Source organism: Myotis yumanensis, unplaced genomic scaffold (assembly GCF_028538775.1).
Source record: "Myotis yumanensis isolate MYYU_CA2020_CCGP unplaced genomic scaffold, mMyoYum1.0.hap1 SCAF_6, whole genome shotgun sequence".
Classification (NCBI taxonomy): domain Eukaryota; kingdom Metazoa; phylum Chordata; class Mammalia; order Chiroptera; family Vespertilionidae; genus Myotis; species Myotis yumanensis.
In genome coordinates, this window is record NW_027223757.1 from 46,183,110 (window position 1) to 46,199,365 (window position 16,256).

General features: G+C 38.1%; 1 protein-coding gene across 1 annotated transcript in view; it reads left to right on the forward strand.

The window, feature by feature from the left end:
* The window catches only part of MMS22L (MMS22 like, DNA repair protein), a 108,149-nt gene that overhangs the window by 75,541 nt on the left and 16,352 nt on the right, over nucleotides 1–16,256 (forward strand). Inside the window, exons 16-19 of the mRNA XM_070418048.1 lie at nucleotides 3,990–4,140; nucleotides 4,732–4,883; nucleotides 5,727–5,869; nucleotides 8,475–8,634. Of these exons, the coding sequence (XP_070274149.1) occupies nucleotides 3,990–4,140; nucleotides 4,732–4,883; nucleotides 5,727–5,869; nucleotides 8,475–8,634 (606 nt within the window). The remainder of the gene's footprint in view (nucleotides 1–3,989; nucleotides 4,141–4,731; nucleotides 4,884–5,726; nucleotides 5,870–8,474; nucleotides 8,635–16,256) is intronic.

A 16,256-nucleotide genomic window follows, 5' to 3' on the forward strand; every position in this document is an offset into this window, starting at 1 on the left:
TTGAGAACCACTGTTCTAAGGGATTCTGAATCCTATGACATTGTAGGCATGAAATTGAATATATGTGCATATATGCAGTTTTCTAAGAAGAGGGTTCAAGGGATATTTTGCCCAAAATATGTTAACAAGGACTGGAATAGACAGAGATCAATATGGTGACTGTATGTCTTTAAATGCAACTTATGTGAAGGTATTTAATATATTTTATTCTAATGCTTTAAAAAACCTAAGGTTTATTTTATTGTGCCCTTGTACAGAATTTAAAAGATCTTGAATTCTGGTAGCACTTCCATAATTAAAACATAAACAATGATAGATGAAAATTTCTGACAGGGCAGTGGTTTTCCAAGTACGTACTGTGATGTCTATGAAAACAGATATTGATATTCAATCAGTATAATCAAAGCAGTCATTAGTAACTGATGTTACTTATCTTCCATTCTTCATCCCAGTGAACAAAAATGATAGCACACAAGTTTAGTTAATGCTGTCTAGGTGCTAAAAGTAAGTGGGTTTGATTTACATGTAAATGTAAATCAAAATACATGTGGGTTTAGGGTTTGTTTTGAAATAAAGATAGGTTAGGAGAGAAAATTTTCCTGCATTTAAAAAACCCAAACCAACTGTTGATGAATATGCACTTTTATTGCCATTGGGAAAATACCAGTAGGAAAAGGACTGTTATGGAGCTTATAGTCTAGTGGAGGGACAGAATAATAAATAAAGAAGTAATGTAATATGATAATAAGTGCTGTGGAGAAAAATAAAAATATAGAATAGGCTAGGGATAGGGTAGGCCAGGGGCAGGTTCTACTTTTATTTTTATTTTTTTAAATACATTTTTATTGATTTCAGAGAGAGAGAGAGAGATAGAAACATCAATGATGAGAAAGAATCATTGATTGGCTGCCTCCTTCATGCCCCTACTGGGTATCGAGCCCACAACCCAGGCATGTACCCCTAACCGGAATCAAACCCAGGACCCTTCAGTTCTCAGGCTGACACTCTATCCACTGAGCCAAATCGGCCAGGGCTGTACTTTTAAATAGAGTAGTTAGGGAGGCCTGAGCAAACCTAAGGGAGGAAAGAGATCCATGCTATGCAGAAGTCCAAAAGCAAGAGCATTTCTGGTGTGACTGAGGAACTACAGGGAAACCATAACAGCTTGTATGGTTCAGAAAGCGAGAGAGTAGTCAGAGATGTGATCAAGAGGTAATGAGAGCTTGCCCCGGTTTCTGTGGCTCAAACTAGTTTGTATTCTACCTTGTATGCAGTTGTAAAGCCTTTTGCTTTACTCTGAGTTTGGAAACTGTTAGAAAGTTTTGAACAAATGAATGATATCCCTCTGGCTGCTATACTGACAACAGACTATAGGAAGGCAAGGAGAGAAACAGAGAGGCCATTTAGGGGACTATTGCAACAGCACAAAAATGAGCAGTTTGGGCTGAAGTGGTAGCATAGAGGTTGTGAACAGTGGCCAGATTTCCAGTCCAAAGGTAGAGAAAGTATTTTATAGGTAGAGCTGACAGAATTTTTGAAGTGGGTATGATATGGTAAGCAAAATAGATAAAGAGAGAATTCCCTGTGTGTGCTGAGATGAGGAAGATTGTGGCAGGAGCAGATTTTACGAGGGCAGACTAGGATTTTGATATTGGACATGGACATATTTTTAATATCCATTAAAATTCCAGTAGGGATATAAAGTAGGCATGTGGATGAACCTAGGGTTCAAGGAAGTGGTCCAAGCTGGAAATTTAAATTTGGAAACTACTGATAAATGAATAGTCTGTAAAGCTATGAACTAGATAAGATCACTTGTAGAGTTAAGTATTGGTAAAAGAGAAGTTTGAGGACAAACTTCAGATTTGTAAGGTACATAGTAACCAAGAAAAGAGACTACAAAAGGGATGCCAATGAAATAAGAGAAAACCAAGAAAGTGTGATGCCCTGGAAATCAAATGACAGCATTTCAAGGAAGAGGAAGTGATCAGTAGCTCAGATGCTGTTAATGGGTCAAGTCAGATGAGGCCAGGGAACCGATCCTTGGATTTAGCAAGAGGGAGGTCACTGGTCACCTTGAAGAGAAGAGTACTTTTTGGTGTGGTGGTAGAGGCAAAGGCCTGATTGAGGATGATTCGAGAGAAAATGTGAAAATAGGAATTGCAGACTGCATACATAGATAAATCTTTTTGAGTATCACTGTTTACAGGAAGTAGCAGAATGGGAATGTTAGCTAGAGAGAGACGTGGAGTCAAAGAGGTTTTTTGATAACTTGGGAGACATTTCAGCATAATGCGGGAGTGGGGAGAATTGATGGTGCCAGAATGTCACTTGTTTTTCAGTACCCAGTAGAAATGGGATCCTGTAGAGAACTTGGCCTCAGATTATCTGTAATAACAGAAGAGAAGGCAGAGTAAATGGGCCCCCTGGAGGCGGCTGGGTAGATGTGGTGGGAGCTTGTGGTAGTTTTCCTCTGATGTTTCTCATTTTTCTGTGAACTAGTAATTAACAGTATTAGCTAGAAGTGAGAATGGGGAAGAGAGAGGGTTTGCAGTGCTATAGGAGAAAAAAACCCAAAACTGAAATGGGCTAGAGAACTGTAGGAATGCCGGCCAGTTCTAAGGGCCCACGTAAAGTTTACAGTTACAAATTTAAAGTGACATCAGTCAGCGTGGTTGCTCACCAGCCATTTTTACTGGTGTGGATACATGTAGGGAGAAAACCAAGAGTTGGAATTAAACAGGTGGTGTCTTTTCCAGGCAAGCACAACAAATTAAGGGGGTTGATGGTATACACAAATGAGTACAATAATGGGCCATGCAATCAAGCTGCCTAAAAAAGGAAGGAAGGCATCAAGGCAGTGAGGGACAGGATAAAGGTTGTAGGATCAATGAATTGTAGGTCCTGGTGGAATCAAAGACTTGGAGGGAGTTGAGAACCTACAGGAGGAGAGTTGAAAAGCTAGTTTGGTACCAGAAAGTGGGTTCCTCAAGAGTTGAAATTGTGGAGAGATTGTATTTATTGTTAATGCCAAGGTCTCTTGGTATCACTGTGAGAGAGAGATTCGTTGAGGGAGACAATTTTAAGAAACTGAAAGGCCAGATACTGGGAGAACCTCATCAAGGATTATGACGAGTGCTATTAGTATGATAGTGAGCTGCAGTCTTTAAGGAATGAGGGTAGATGAACTAGAAAGCAGTAAATAAATGTAACAAGGAGAATTAGTGGATGGAATAGTCTGATGACATGAGGACCAAGGCTAGAGGTTTTTGGAAGGAGGAAGGGAAAATATTTTAGAAGCAGCAGTAAACTCACCCTATCTGTAGGGCAAGTTGTATGAGAGGTTTGGGAGAATAAATAGCCATCGTTTGAGAAAGCTGCATGGAGCTAGTGCTTAATAAGGAATTTATTGACAAACATAAATTAATATAGTACAAATTAAGTTCGCAGATTCCCTAGAAATCACAAAATAAAGTATATTTGTTTAACATAGTTAATTAAGGAATTCTAGTTCCTAGGTTTAGTGGGTTCTGAAGGAAGTGTAGTGTCATAGATTCTTTGTAGGTCAAGTTTTAACAGAAGAGAATGTGCAATGTCTAAGAGTAAACTATTCATCTGTGGCAGGTGGCAAGTAAATTAGCCTGATTGGAGAAGAGCAGATGCCAGAAATGGTTTTCAAAATGGGTTTTTGAATGAGGAAAGCACATTAGAAACACCCAGGTTATAATTTGCAAATTGAGGGAGCCATTATAGATTCATAACAGTAATGCTGAGATAAATTATCTGGGTGCTTTCTTAGAGATCTAGATGATTACAACAGAAATGTCTTTGAAAACATTTCAGAATTTAGTTCAGTTTTAGCTTTTTGTTCTGTTTCTAAATACGACATTATGTAGGGCTAATTTTTTTTATCACTATTGATACAATTTTGGGAGGGCAAAAGGTTTTTTACAATTTTTCACCACAAGTTTCTCTTAATTTATATCTAGATTTTACTTTGCTAGCAATGGACATGCCCAGCACAGCTCCATCAGATCTTCAGCCTCAACCAGTTAAAGCAATGATACAACTTTTTGGTTGGGATGATATCATCTGCCCTCTAGTTGCAGCAAAATATTTAAGTCATTTCCTCCAAAACAGGTGAGTAATTTTATTTCAGGTATTCACATTAATGTATACCCATGATAGATCAGTACATCAGGAAAGTAAAAAATTTAATAAATAAAACCTGATCTTTACTATACATACTCACATTTTGCCAGTTTCTTGCTTTTAGATTTATCAGCATTTTGTCAGTAGTAGTAGCAGTAGAAAAGCTAACCTATCAGTCAGAGCATCTGCCCTCTGATGGTCAGTGCACGTCATAGCGAGCGGTTGAGCGGCCTTAGCATATCATTAACATATTACGCTTTGACTGGTTGACGGACAACTGGATGACCGGACACTTAGCATATTAGGCTTTTATTATATAGTATTGTATTATTTTCCATATGGACACTGTAAACCTCCTTTTGCCCAACCCTATACTTATCTACAATGTCTTATTGTGTGTATCTGTAGTGTTCATTTTCAGCAGTGCATGTCTCATTAGTTGCATTTGTCTATGAGGCCAACAGGTGGGGAATGTTCGAATTTTTTTATTATTATTATTCCTTAATCTCTTATACTCGAGGGAACATAATGATGCCAGTTTTTATTTTTGTTTTTAATATCTATCAATTTATCTTTCAGCATGTTATGTGAAGCACTTTCTTATTCAGGCTGTGTATCTTTTCAAGCCTTAACTATAAGATCATGGATCCGTTGCATTTTGCAAATGTATATAAAAAGCCTCAGTTTACCTGATGATTTATTAATTGATATAAATCTGGAACAGGCAGTTGGTAAGTATTGCAGGTGTTGTGCTTTCTAGATAGCTAAATATATTTTAAATTTTCTGTTTTGTGCCATAAATTAAGAGAAAAGATAAAAAAATATATTTGTAATTAGCTATGAATATAAACAAAAATTTATTTCCTTTTGCAGCCCATTTCTTTTTTCCTGATATTTTCCTGTTACTATATATAATAATTTTTTTCCTGTAAAAATAAAAGAACTTGTTTCCTTGGAAGCCAAGAAAAAAAAAAAAAACTTGCTCTCAGGTGACAACCATCTTTTACTATACCTTGAAGAAACTGATCACAAAATAAGGTGGAAATATGAAGTAAATAACTAGATATACACTGTGAAAATCCTAAAATGAAAAATATCCAATTATGGATAATTCTCTCCTGTTTTATTAGGTATTTTGCTTTGCTTTTGCTGTATATATAATCATTGAGTGATATTTGTGCCTTTTTTTAAAAAATATTTCCATACAGTTCTGGTTGCCTGTAGGGCATGCCTTTTCCTAACGCTGTTCTTTATGGCCATTTATGAATTGCACAAAGGCTTGACTAAAAAATGCTCCAGATTTACTTTGATATGTTATTACATCAGTTGGCTTAACATGAATAACTTCTTTAGGGCTGTGTTGTTCAAACAAGTACATGTTTATTTTTAAATAAAACCTTTCCTTAGTGACAAAAAATTAATTCAAAGTTTTTAATTATGTGGAAATTTGAATTTTAAAGGAAAGCATCTCATAAATTAAGAATACCACATTTCCTGCTCTCTTATTCATATACGTATAAAATATAAATTTATATAATAAACATTACATAAATATCGTTACTTTCTTTTAACAGAAAAAGAGTACATGGAACAGTTGTCCGAACTGACAAGGTTGCTGTTTAAACTCTCAGAAGTAAAGAATATTTTCTCAGAGGCTCAAGTTGAATATTTACCCACCCCAGAAGACCCTAAAAGAGCACTAATTCAATTCCTTGAGGTATTTCTCACTTAATAGTATAATTAAGATATACTATCATATTTCCAAAAACCTTGAAGTGTTCATAGTGCTTTTCTATAAAAGGAAATCTTCTAAATTGAATCATATTATTGGGTGCCCAATATTATGAAATTCTGGAGGATTAAAAATATGGATCTAAGGTAGAGTACAATTCACTCTTAAAGGCAGAAGAATTACATTTAATGAAATACAGGAGGAAAGAATGCTACATATACTAGTAAGCCTTTCACCTTACACTAAAGCTAACCTAAATTGTAGGAATATCTTATTGTTGAAATGGTTGGATAACAATATTCTTTAGGTGCTTGGGAACTAAATTTTCTTGTATGTGGTTCATAATACTTCGAACTAACTGTTTACTATCCTGTAATAAACAGTGTAAATTTTACAGTAAAAAATTTAATCTCTTCAGCATAAGCAGCACCTACTTTATATGATAGTGTGATTGGGGCTTTAAAATTCAATCCATTTGTTCTGTCTCCATAAAAAAAAAACTTCCAGTCAACATTTTATTTTCAGTTATTCATTTTGTAGGAATACATGTGATAGTTTTTCCTTTATTGCCTAGTTGAGGTTATTAATGTGTTTGGATTTGTGTTTCTCTAAGCTATTCATAGTAAAAGTTGATTTATTTTCCCACAAAGAGATTGGTTTTGACTGCAGTGCAAATAATTAAAACCCATAAGCTTTTTTTACAAATGTGAAATCTTCCATTGGTTTTCATTAAGTTCAAGTACAGTTTTATGACAATTAGCAATGTCAGATAAATTCTAAAAATACCTAATAATAGTACCTGCAGATATAAAATACACATTTTTGCCTAGTCGGTGTGGCTCAATGGTTGAGGTCACTGTTCGATTCCTGGTCCAGACACATGCATGCTTGATCCCCAGTAAAGGGCATGCAGAAGTTTCTGTCTCTCCCTCTTTCTTTTTCTCTGAAATCAATAAAAATATATTTAAAATAAAATAAAATACACATTTTTGTTCAATCTTTTATTTGGTGGTTGATTGGATCTCAACCTGTAATTAATTATAGATTTATGCCAGTAATTGTCCTGGACCAGAAAGGGAGGTAGAAGTCATGCATTCCACTGACCATTTTGAAAAGCTCTTTTAATTCAATCCAGTCCACATTAGTTATTCTCTTGGCAAATAATAGTAAATAATAGTTGTATGCTAAATGCTAGATAGTACATACTATGTTAGGATTTCTTAGTGATTTGAAGAACCAAAAGAAGTAGTCCTTGATCTTAAAGGACTTGTCTGAAAATATAGAATATACACAAAGGTTAAAATAATAATATATGACAGTACAGTATATGGTAAGTGCTAATTAGTTGATAGATCAATCAGTAGATTAAGAATTCAGAGCATCTTAGTATAAAAAGTTTGGTTTTTATGCCATGAACAGTGTGAATGCTTTATACATTTTTAAGTAGGTCTAATTTGATTAAATGACTTTTCTGGAAAATTAATAACAATAGAGTGGATTCAGGGAGCATCTGAAAGCTCTTTGACTTTAACCACCTGTCTCTCCTGCTCTCTGAGTGACATCAGCATGACTTTCCACTCTCTTTTCTCCAAGTGCAACATCCTCTCAAGGTCTCACTTGATTACCTATCTACCTGAACTATATCCCTGAGGGTCTCACTTCAACTACCCTTACCAACACGCTCAAAGTCATCTACCCTTTGTCTTTTGGTCACACCTGCAAACCCTCAACCTTGGTTTGGTGCAACCGCTTACTTTCTCTCTGTCTTATCTGCTGAGAGCTGCAGTAGAAAAATCACCTAACTGTATACATTGGTACCATTGTGTCCAGTTCAGGTCATTGAAATCCACCATAAGTTCCCAATAATAGTTTGAGAACTTTAGTACTCAAACCTTCTAACCCATCTCTAGCTAGTCTCTTTTGTCTTCTATTCTTTTTGTGCTTATTTTCACCCTTCCTCAGTTTATTCTTTTATTGATTTCCTCTTCTTCCCACTTCACTGTTCTCTTTACTATCTCACTGCCTCATCTTACATTTCTCTCTTCCATCTCCTATTTTCCATCTCTACTCTTTGTGCCTCATCCTTTTTTCCTGTGAGGAAGCTAAGCTGGCATCTAATGGCTCATAAGGAAAATTTTTGGGAGGGGGGGGGAATCAATTCATAATCTCAAAGCTGAACTTTATAGAGGTCTTACTTGCAAAAATTTGGTAACCTTTGTTACCAAAGGTCTTCTTTGTATGAATTTTGGGATTTCGAATTTCCAGTTTTATGCTAGGATATTTGGAAGTCTCTCTGTGATTTTCGTTATAAGCTTCTTTCACGTCTTTTTATTAATATTTTGCTGAGTCAGATCTTGAATGAATAATTATTGGTGAATTGTTTTTTTTGTTCTCACTTTTACCTTTATTTTAATTATTAAAAGACAATTCTTTTTAGTTGCATTTTAATTACTGTGAACATTTATTGAAAAGTTAAGGATGAAGGCTTAAATATAAGGTATGTGTCTAGAGAGAGAAATTAACCTTTATTTTTAAAAGTCTATACTTTATAAAACTTGGAAAGCTAAATCATGTTTTCCCTTATTTATAGGCTGTTGGTATAACTTACAGGAATCTGCAGAAACCTTCTGATAAATCTGCCATGGTCAAAAAGTCCTTAGAATACCTTGGTGAAATATTAAAATATATAAAACCTTATTTGGGGAAAAAAATATCCAGTGCAGGGCTGCAACTGACGTATAGGATGATGGGTATGTATTTCTGACATTATTAAAACTTTGTGAGGTTGAGTCTTTTTCATGATGGATAGGAATATAATAATATAGTAGCTAAATCACCGTTCTCCTTACAATCATAAGAATAATCTGAAAGACAAAATAATTCATGTTGGCTTTCAACCATATCTACGTCTTGCCCCACCTTCCTTCAGAACTTTTCTTGTTATGCTTGTGTTAATATTAAAATTAATTATGATCAATACAGAAAATATGCCAACACCAATTTGGTATCAGTAGTTTGTTATGAATCACTTACATTGTGAATACCTGGATAACTAAAATGGACATTCTTTTTAGTACTTACCTATGCTTTGTTAGAATTTGAAATATCAGAAAACCATCATTTCCTTTTATTTTTATGGTTTGCTCTCTATGAAGGAGGTCAGGAAAGAATTTATTACAGCACTGAAGATATTTATGCTTCAAACCTTGTTTCTCCCAACATTATGTTTTCTTCTTTCAAAAAGAAATCTTTTTCTGTGCCTGTTCTGTAATAACAAAGTGCATCCTTCTTTAAGAAGTCACTAATTTGAATACCTTTGTTCTCTAAAATCATGTTGCTAACCAAAAATAGGAACTGGATAAAGAGAAATGAGAAGGATTTCTTCAGAAGTTTTTATACAGAATTGAAGGTGTTTCAATTTTTTTATTTCTTCTATGGCCAAAACCTTATATCTGTTCCCTTTGATCTTGTAAACATATGAATAAAACTGATTTGGGCTGTGTGAAACCTTTTATATTTGTTGTAAAATATAAAGGAAAATTTGAAATGTGTAAATATGGATGTTTTAGAATGTAGTGAAACCTATAGTAGCAATTCAGGCATCTTAATTTTAGAGAAAAATATAAGTGAGAATTTATCATAAACTTAACATAGTAGAATGTAGATTAATAAGTATTTCAGCATTTAGGCTTATACTTTATTAGTCTGCCAAGCTAATATGATTTCCAGGTATATCTTTATTTTTACGAGGTATATAATAGACTTAACCAGGAGCTGCAAAATCATTTTTGGATTGGTAATATGTAGACCCACAGCAAAAGTGTCCTGATGAAGAAATGAGGGCCTTGTTTGTTTTGTTACAAGATTGTTTTTAATTTATTGGCAGATTGGTTTGTGTTCTTTCCTTTTGTTTAGATCTCATAGACTGGGAATAGAGTATACTGCTACAATATTGCCCATTTAACTTATTAGAAAGTTTAAACCTGTTCTAAGTATGCAGAACTGGGATATAATATCCTCTTGAGAGAAAGGGATTGAATCATTGAAATTTTGTGCTTTACCTTGCCAGTTCCTAACTGGGAATACTACTGCTATTCACTTGCAAGGTTCAAACTTTTGATGAAATCACACTTCAGATTAAGGCATCCGGGGTCTTCATTGTAACTCAGTGATTTTTTTTTTTTTTTTTTTTTTTTGAGAGGAGAATTGATAAGTAATATTTTCAACTTTCCTCTTTATATCTTTTTTTTTTTTTTCCTCTAGAGGCCCAGTGCACGAAATTTGTGCACTGGGGAAGGGGAGGGGTTCACCTCAGCTCAGCCTGCACCCTCTCACAGACCGGGGACCCCTCTGGGGATGTCCACCTGCCAGCTTAGGCCCAACCCGCCTGCAGTGGAGGCGGGAGAAGCTCTCGCCCCCACCATTGCGCTCGCTGGCCATGAGCCCGGATTCTGGCTGAGCGGCGCTCCCCCTGTGGGAGTACACTGACCACCAGGGGGGCAGCTCCTGCGTTGAGCATCTGGCCCTTGGTGGTCAGTGCGCATCATAGTGACTGGTTGTTCTGCCGGTTCCGCCATTTGGTCGATTTGCATATTAGGGTTTTATTATATTGGACTAGAGGCCCGGTGCACAAAAATTTGTGCACTGGGGCGGGGGGGGGGGGGTAAGGGGGGGTCCCTCAGCCCGGCCTGTGCCCTCTCGCAGTCTGGGTTCCCACGGTAGATAACGACCTGCTGGCTTAGGCCTGCTCCTGGGTGGCAGAGGGCAGGCCCAATCCCTAGGTGCAGCCCCTGGTCGGGCTCAGAGCAGGGCCGATTGGGGAGTTGGGGCGCCGCCCCCTGTCATGCACAGAGCAGGGCGGATTGGGAGGTTGCGACGCCACCCCTAGTCACGCTCAGGGTAGGGCCGATTGGGGGGTTGGGGCACCGCCCCCTGTCACACTCAAGGCAGGGTCGATGGGGAGGTTTCGGCGCCACCCCCTGTCATGCACAGAGCAGGGCCAATCAGGGGGTTGGGGTGCTGCCCCCTGTCACTCACAGAGCAGGGCCCATCAGGGGGGTTGGGGCTCCATACCCTGTCACGCACAGACCAGGGTCGATCAGGAGGTTGCGGCGCCACCCCCTGTCACGCACAGAGCAGGGCCGATCAAGGGGTTGAGGAGCTCCCCCCTGTCACTCACAGAGTAGGGCCGATAGGGGAGTTGGGGCACCGCCCCTTGTCAAACACAGAGCAGGGCAGATCAGGGGGTTGGGGCGCCGCACCCTGTTACACTCAGGGCAGGGCCGATGGGGAGGTTATGGCTCTACCCCGTCACACACAGAGCCGGGCCCGTGGGGGAGGGGTTGGGGCACCGCACCCGGTCACACACAGAGCCACAGGGCGATCAGGGGGTTGGGGAGCTCCCCCCTATCAGGCACAGAGCAGGGCTGATCAGGGAGTTGGGGCACCTTCCCCTGTCAGGAACAGAGCAGGGCTGATAGGGAGGTTGTTGCCCAGCCCCCTGTCACACACAGAGCCGCAGAGCGATCAGGGGGTTTGGACGCTGCCACCTGTCACGCTGATCCCGGTGCCAGGAGGCCTCGCGGTTCTGCTGATCCTGGTGCTGGGAGGCATATTACCCTTTTACTATATAGGATATAGGCCTGGTGCACGGGTGGGGGCCGGCTGGTTTGCCCTGAAGGGTGTCCTGGATCAAGGTGGGGGTCCCCTCTGGGGTGCCTGCCAGTCTGGGTGAGGGGCTGATGGCTGTTTGCAGCTGGTCACACCCCCTTCAGGGTGGGAGTCCCCACTGGAGTGCCTGGCCAGTCTGGGTGAGGGGCTGAGGGCTGTTTTCAGGCTAGCGGGTGACTGAAGCTCCCAACCGCTCCTTTTTTTCTTTTTTTTTTTCATTTTGGGCCTGCTTTAGCTCTGAGGCTTGGCTCCAGCTCTTAGGCCTCGGCTGCTGAAAGCAGGTATCTGGTTTGTTTGGGCTCTATAATCGAAACACCGTTTCAACTCCAGCTCTGAGATCCAGGCTGGCTGAAAGCAGGTTACTGGGGTTTTGTTTAGCTTCTATATTTGTAACAATGTTTCAAACTGCAAGCTCAGAGGCCGGCAGCAGCAGGCGGGGAACGTTGGCTTCCTCCGTCACTGGAGCAAGCAAGCCTCCTGTTAGCTTCAAGCTGCCTGGCTGCTGGCTGCCATCTTGGTTGGCAGTTAATTTGCATATCGCCCTGATTAGCTAATGGAAGGGTAGCGGAGGTACGGCTAATTACCATGTTTCTCTTTTATTAGATAGGATACTTTATATTTTTTTACTTTTCTGTGTCCATGCCTTTCCTTTTGATCATCCTGTCCCTTCTATGCCCTGTCCCTTCTATGCCCAGCCCAAGAGTCCCAACTTTCCTGCACCCCCAGGAGACCTATCTCCCCACTGTGCTTCATCTGTCCTGCTCTTATGACATATTTTCGTAGTTTGACATTTATTGTACTTATTTGTGTACTAAGCATGGCCCCACTAAATTTTAAACTTACTCATGGTATTGATCATATTTTTGAACTTTTTATTCCCATCATCATGTGGTATTTTGAACAAGTAAGAACATTTACTCTGTGTGTGTGTGTGTGTGTGTGTGTGTGTGTGTGTGTGTATGCATCATGCACTGGAATGGGAACTGGGGATGCATCAGTTAAAGAGCTTTTGCAATGTAGGAGATGACATAGTATATACTAAATAAATATTTCTGGAATGTAATAATTTTATAAACCTAGCTAATAGGACACAAAGCATTTTTTGTCTTTTTATTATTTTTTAAAATTATTTTACAATACACAAAACAAATCTATTACCAGATTGTAGATACAAAATAATTAGCCATTTACATGCAGTAAACATTAATATTTCAAGAAAAATGATTCTAAATATAATATTCAACAAACAATATTTCAAGGAAAAAAGATTTTAGATATAATAATATTACCAAAACTGTACTAACATAGTATAATATCACAGAAGTTGTAGGAAATATTAAAAATCTGCAAATAACAGGATTACTTCTATTATATTCTAAGATTTTTTTTTTCCCTCTGGCTTGATTTTTGTTCATCAGTTTATGTTGTTAATTATATTCCACAAGTGAGTGAGATCATGTTACATTTATCTTTCTCTGACTGGTTTATTTCACTTAGTATAATGCTCCCCATGTCTATCCATGCTGTTGTGAATGGTAAGAGTTCCTTCTTTTTTACAGCAGCGTAGTATTCCATTGTGTAGATGTACCACAGTTTTTTAATCCACTCATCTGTTGATGGGCACTTACGCTGTTTCCAAATCTTAGCTATGGTAAATTGTGCTGCTATGAACATAGGAATGCATATATCCTTTCTGATTGGTGTTTCTGACTTCTTGGGATATAATCCTAGAAGTGAGTTTACTGGGTCAAATGGGAGTTCCATTTTTAATTTTTTGAGGGAATTCCATACTGGTTTTCACAGTGGCTGCACTAGTCTGCATTCCCACCAGCAGTGCAAGAGGATTTCTTTTTCTCCGCATCCTCGCCAGCACTTGTCATTTGTTGATGATAGCCATTCTGACAGGTATGAGATGGTACCTCATTGTTGTTTTGATTTGCATCTCTCGGATAATAGTGATTTTGAACATGTTTGCATATATCTCTTGGCCTTCTGTATGTCCTCTTTTGAAAAGTGTCTGTTTAGGTCCTTTGCCCATTTTTATTTTTAAATTCTTTATTATTTAAAGTATTACATAAGTCTCCTTTTTCCCCCATTATCAATCCCCAGCCTCCCCCACCCCCCAGCACATGCCCTCACCCCGCAACCGCCTTTCTTTGTCCATTGGTTATGCTCATATGCATGCATACAAGTCCTTTCGTTGATCTCTTATCCCCCAAACCCCCTCACCCCCACCTTCCCTCATAGGTTGGAGAGTCTTTTCAATGCTTCTATGACTCTTGTTCTATTTTTGTTCATCAGTTTATATTGTTCATTATATTGCACAAATGAGTGAGATCATGTGATATTTATCTTTCTCTCACTGGCTTATTTCACTTTGTATAATGCTCTCCAGTTCCATCCATGCTGTTGCAAATAGTAAGAATTCCTTCTTTTTTACAGCAGCGTAGTATTCCATTGTATAGATGTACCACAGTTTTCTTATCCACTCATCTGCTGACGGGCACTTACGCTGTTTCCAAATCTTAGCTATGGTAAATTGTGCTGCTATGAACATAGGGGTGCATGTATCGTTTCCAATTGGGGTTTCTGTTTTCTTGGGATATATTCCTAAAGGTGAGATTACTGGGTCAAATGGAAGTTAAATTTTTAATTTTTTGAGGATGCCATACTGTTCTCCACAGTGGCTGCACCAGTCTGCATTCCCATCAGCAGTGCAAGAGGGTTCCTTTTTTTCCATATCCTCACCAGCACTTGTCCTTTGTTGATGATAGCCATTCTGACAGGTGTGAGATGATACCTCATTCTTGTTTTGATTTGCATCTCTTGGGTGATTAGTGATTTTGAGCATGTTTTCATGTCTCATGGCCTTCTGTATGTCCTCTTTTGAAAAGTGTCTATTTAGGTCCTTTGCCCAATTTTTGATTGGATCGTTTATCTTCCTTATGTTAAGTTGTATGAATTCCCCGTAAATTTTGGAGATTAAACCCTTATCAGAGATAACATTGGGAAATATGTTCTCTCATGCAGTGGGCTTTCTTGTTGTTTTGTTGATGGTTTCTTTTGCTGTGAAGAAGCTTTTTATTTTTATGTAGTCCCCATTTGTTTATTTTCTCCTTAGTTTTCTTTGCCCTAGCAGCTATATCGGTAAAGATACTGCTACGACATATGTCTGATATTTTGCTGCCTATGGATTCTTATAAGATTTTTATGGTTTCCCGTCTTATGTTTAAGTCCTTCATTCATTTTGAGTTTATTTTTCTGTATGGTGTAAGTTGGTGGTCTAGTTTCATTTTTTGCACGTATCTGTCCTATTTTCCCAACACCACTTATTGAAGAGACTGTTTTGACTCCATTGTATGCTCTTTCATCCTTTGTCAAATATTAATTGAGCATAATGGCCTGGGTCGATTTCTGGGTTCTCTGTTTGGTTCCATTGGTCTATATGTCTGTTCTTGTGCCAGTATCAGGCAGTTTTGAGAACAGTGGCTTTGTAATATAGCTTGATATGTGGTATTGTGACCCCTCCAACTTTGTTCTTCTTTCTCAAGATTGCTGCAGCTATTTGGGGTCTTTTTTTATTTCATATGAATTTTTAGAGTTTGTTCTAGTTCTGTGAAATAATCCTTTGGTATCTTAATGGGGATTGCATTGAATAGAAAGCAAAAAAGATGATAAAATTCAAACAAAAAGTTTAAAATTGAAGCTCTGAAGAAATACAAAATAGCTTATAGCAGAGTATAATACATTTTTAAAAAAACCCCAACCAGTAATCACTTCTAAAAACAACAAACAGCAACATTAATCTTCTGTTGTAAAAGGAAATACAATAATCAATCATAAAGAAACACAATGCTCACTTAGCAATATTTTAAATAATGCTGGCTTGATCCTCATTTTTCCAGTAGATGGAAAACTTGAGAATGACAGCAATGTAAGAAGAACGAAGATTCTAATGAACATTAATAGATTGCTTTGGGTAGTATGGGCATTTTAATGATGTTGATTCTACCAATCCATGAACATGGTATATTTTTCCATTTGTTTATGTCTGCCTCTATCTCTTTTTTTCACACAATTCATTTTTTTAATGTTTCTAAATGAGCAAAGTTACTTTCTAACTTTTAAATGTTAGAAATATATACTAGTATATTATAATGATCCCACTTAACTTTTTTTTAAGGCATAATACATGCATACAGCAGAAAACAAGTAAATACATAAGAACTCTTATAGTGCAGCACTTTTTCAATCGTGGGAGTATGTCCCTCACAACTTATCTGTATTTTCAGCATCAGTAAATAAGTAATATTTCTGTAGCCAGGAAAATGACTTGTGGGGTTTTATTTGTTTTTTGTTTGTTTTTTTTTCAAAGCTACGCTGTGTATTTAAACTTTCCCCAGACTTTTTTACTTAAAATGTTTCTCTTTTTACATTTTTACTACCACATACACTGAAATGCTCTTTGCTGAAACTTAAAAAATAAATAGGGGTCTATCCCAGCAGAAAAGCAAATGTGTCACCTCTGCCTTCAGTGAACTCATAAAACTTAAAAGGTCTTCAGAAGGCATTATATCCATTGCAGAAGATGAAATACGAGTTTCGATGATGCAGTTTTGGTCGGAAGGTCCTTGCTCTTTATAAGTTAACTAGAGGCCCCGTGCACAAAAATTTGTGCACTGGGGGGGGGGGGGGGGGGGGG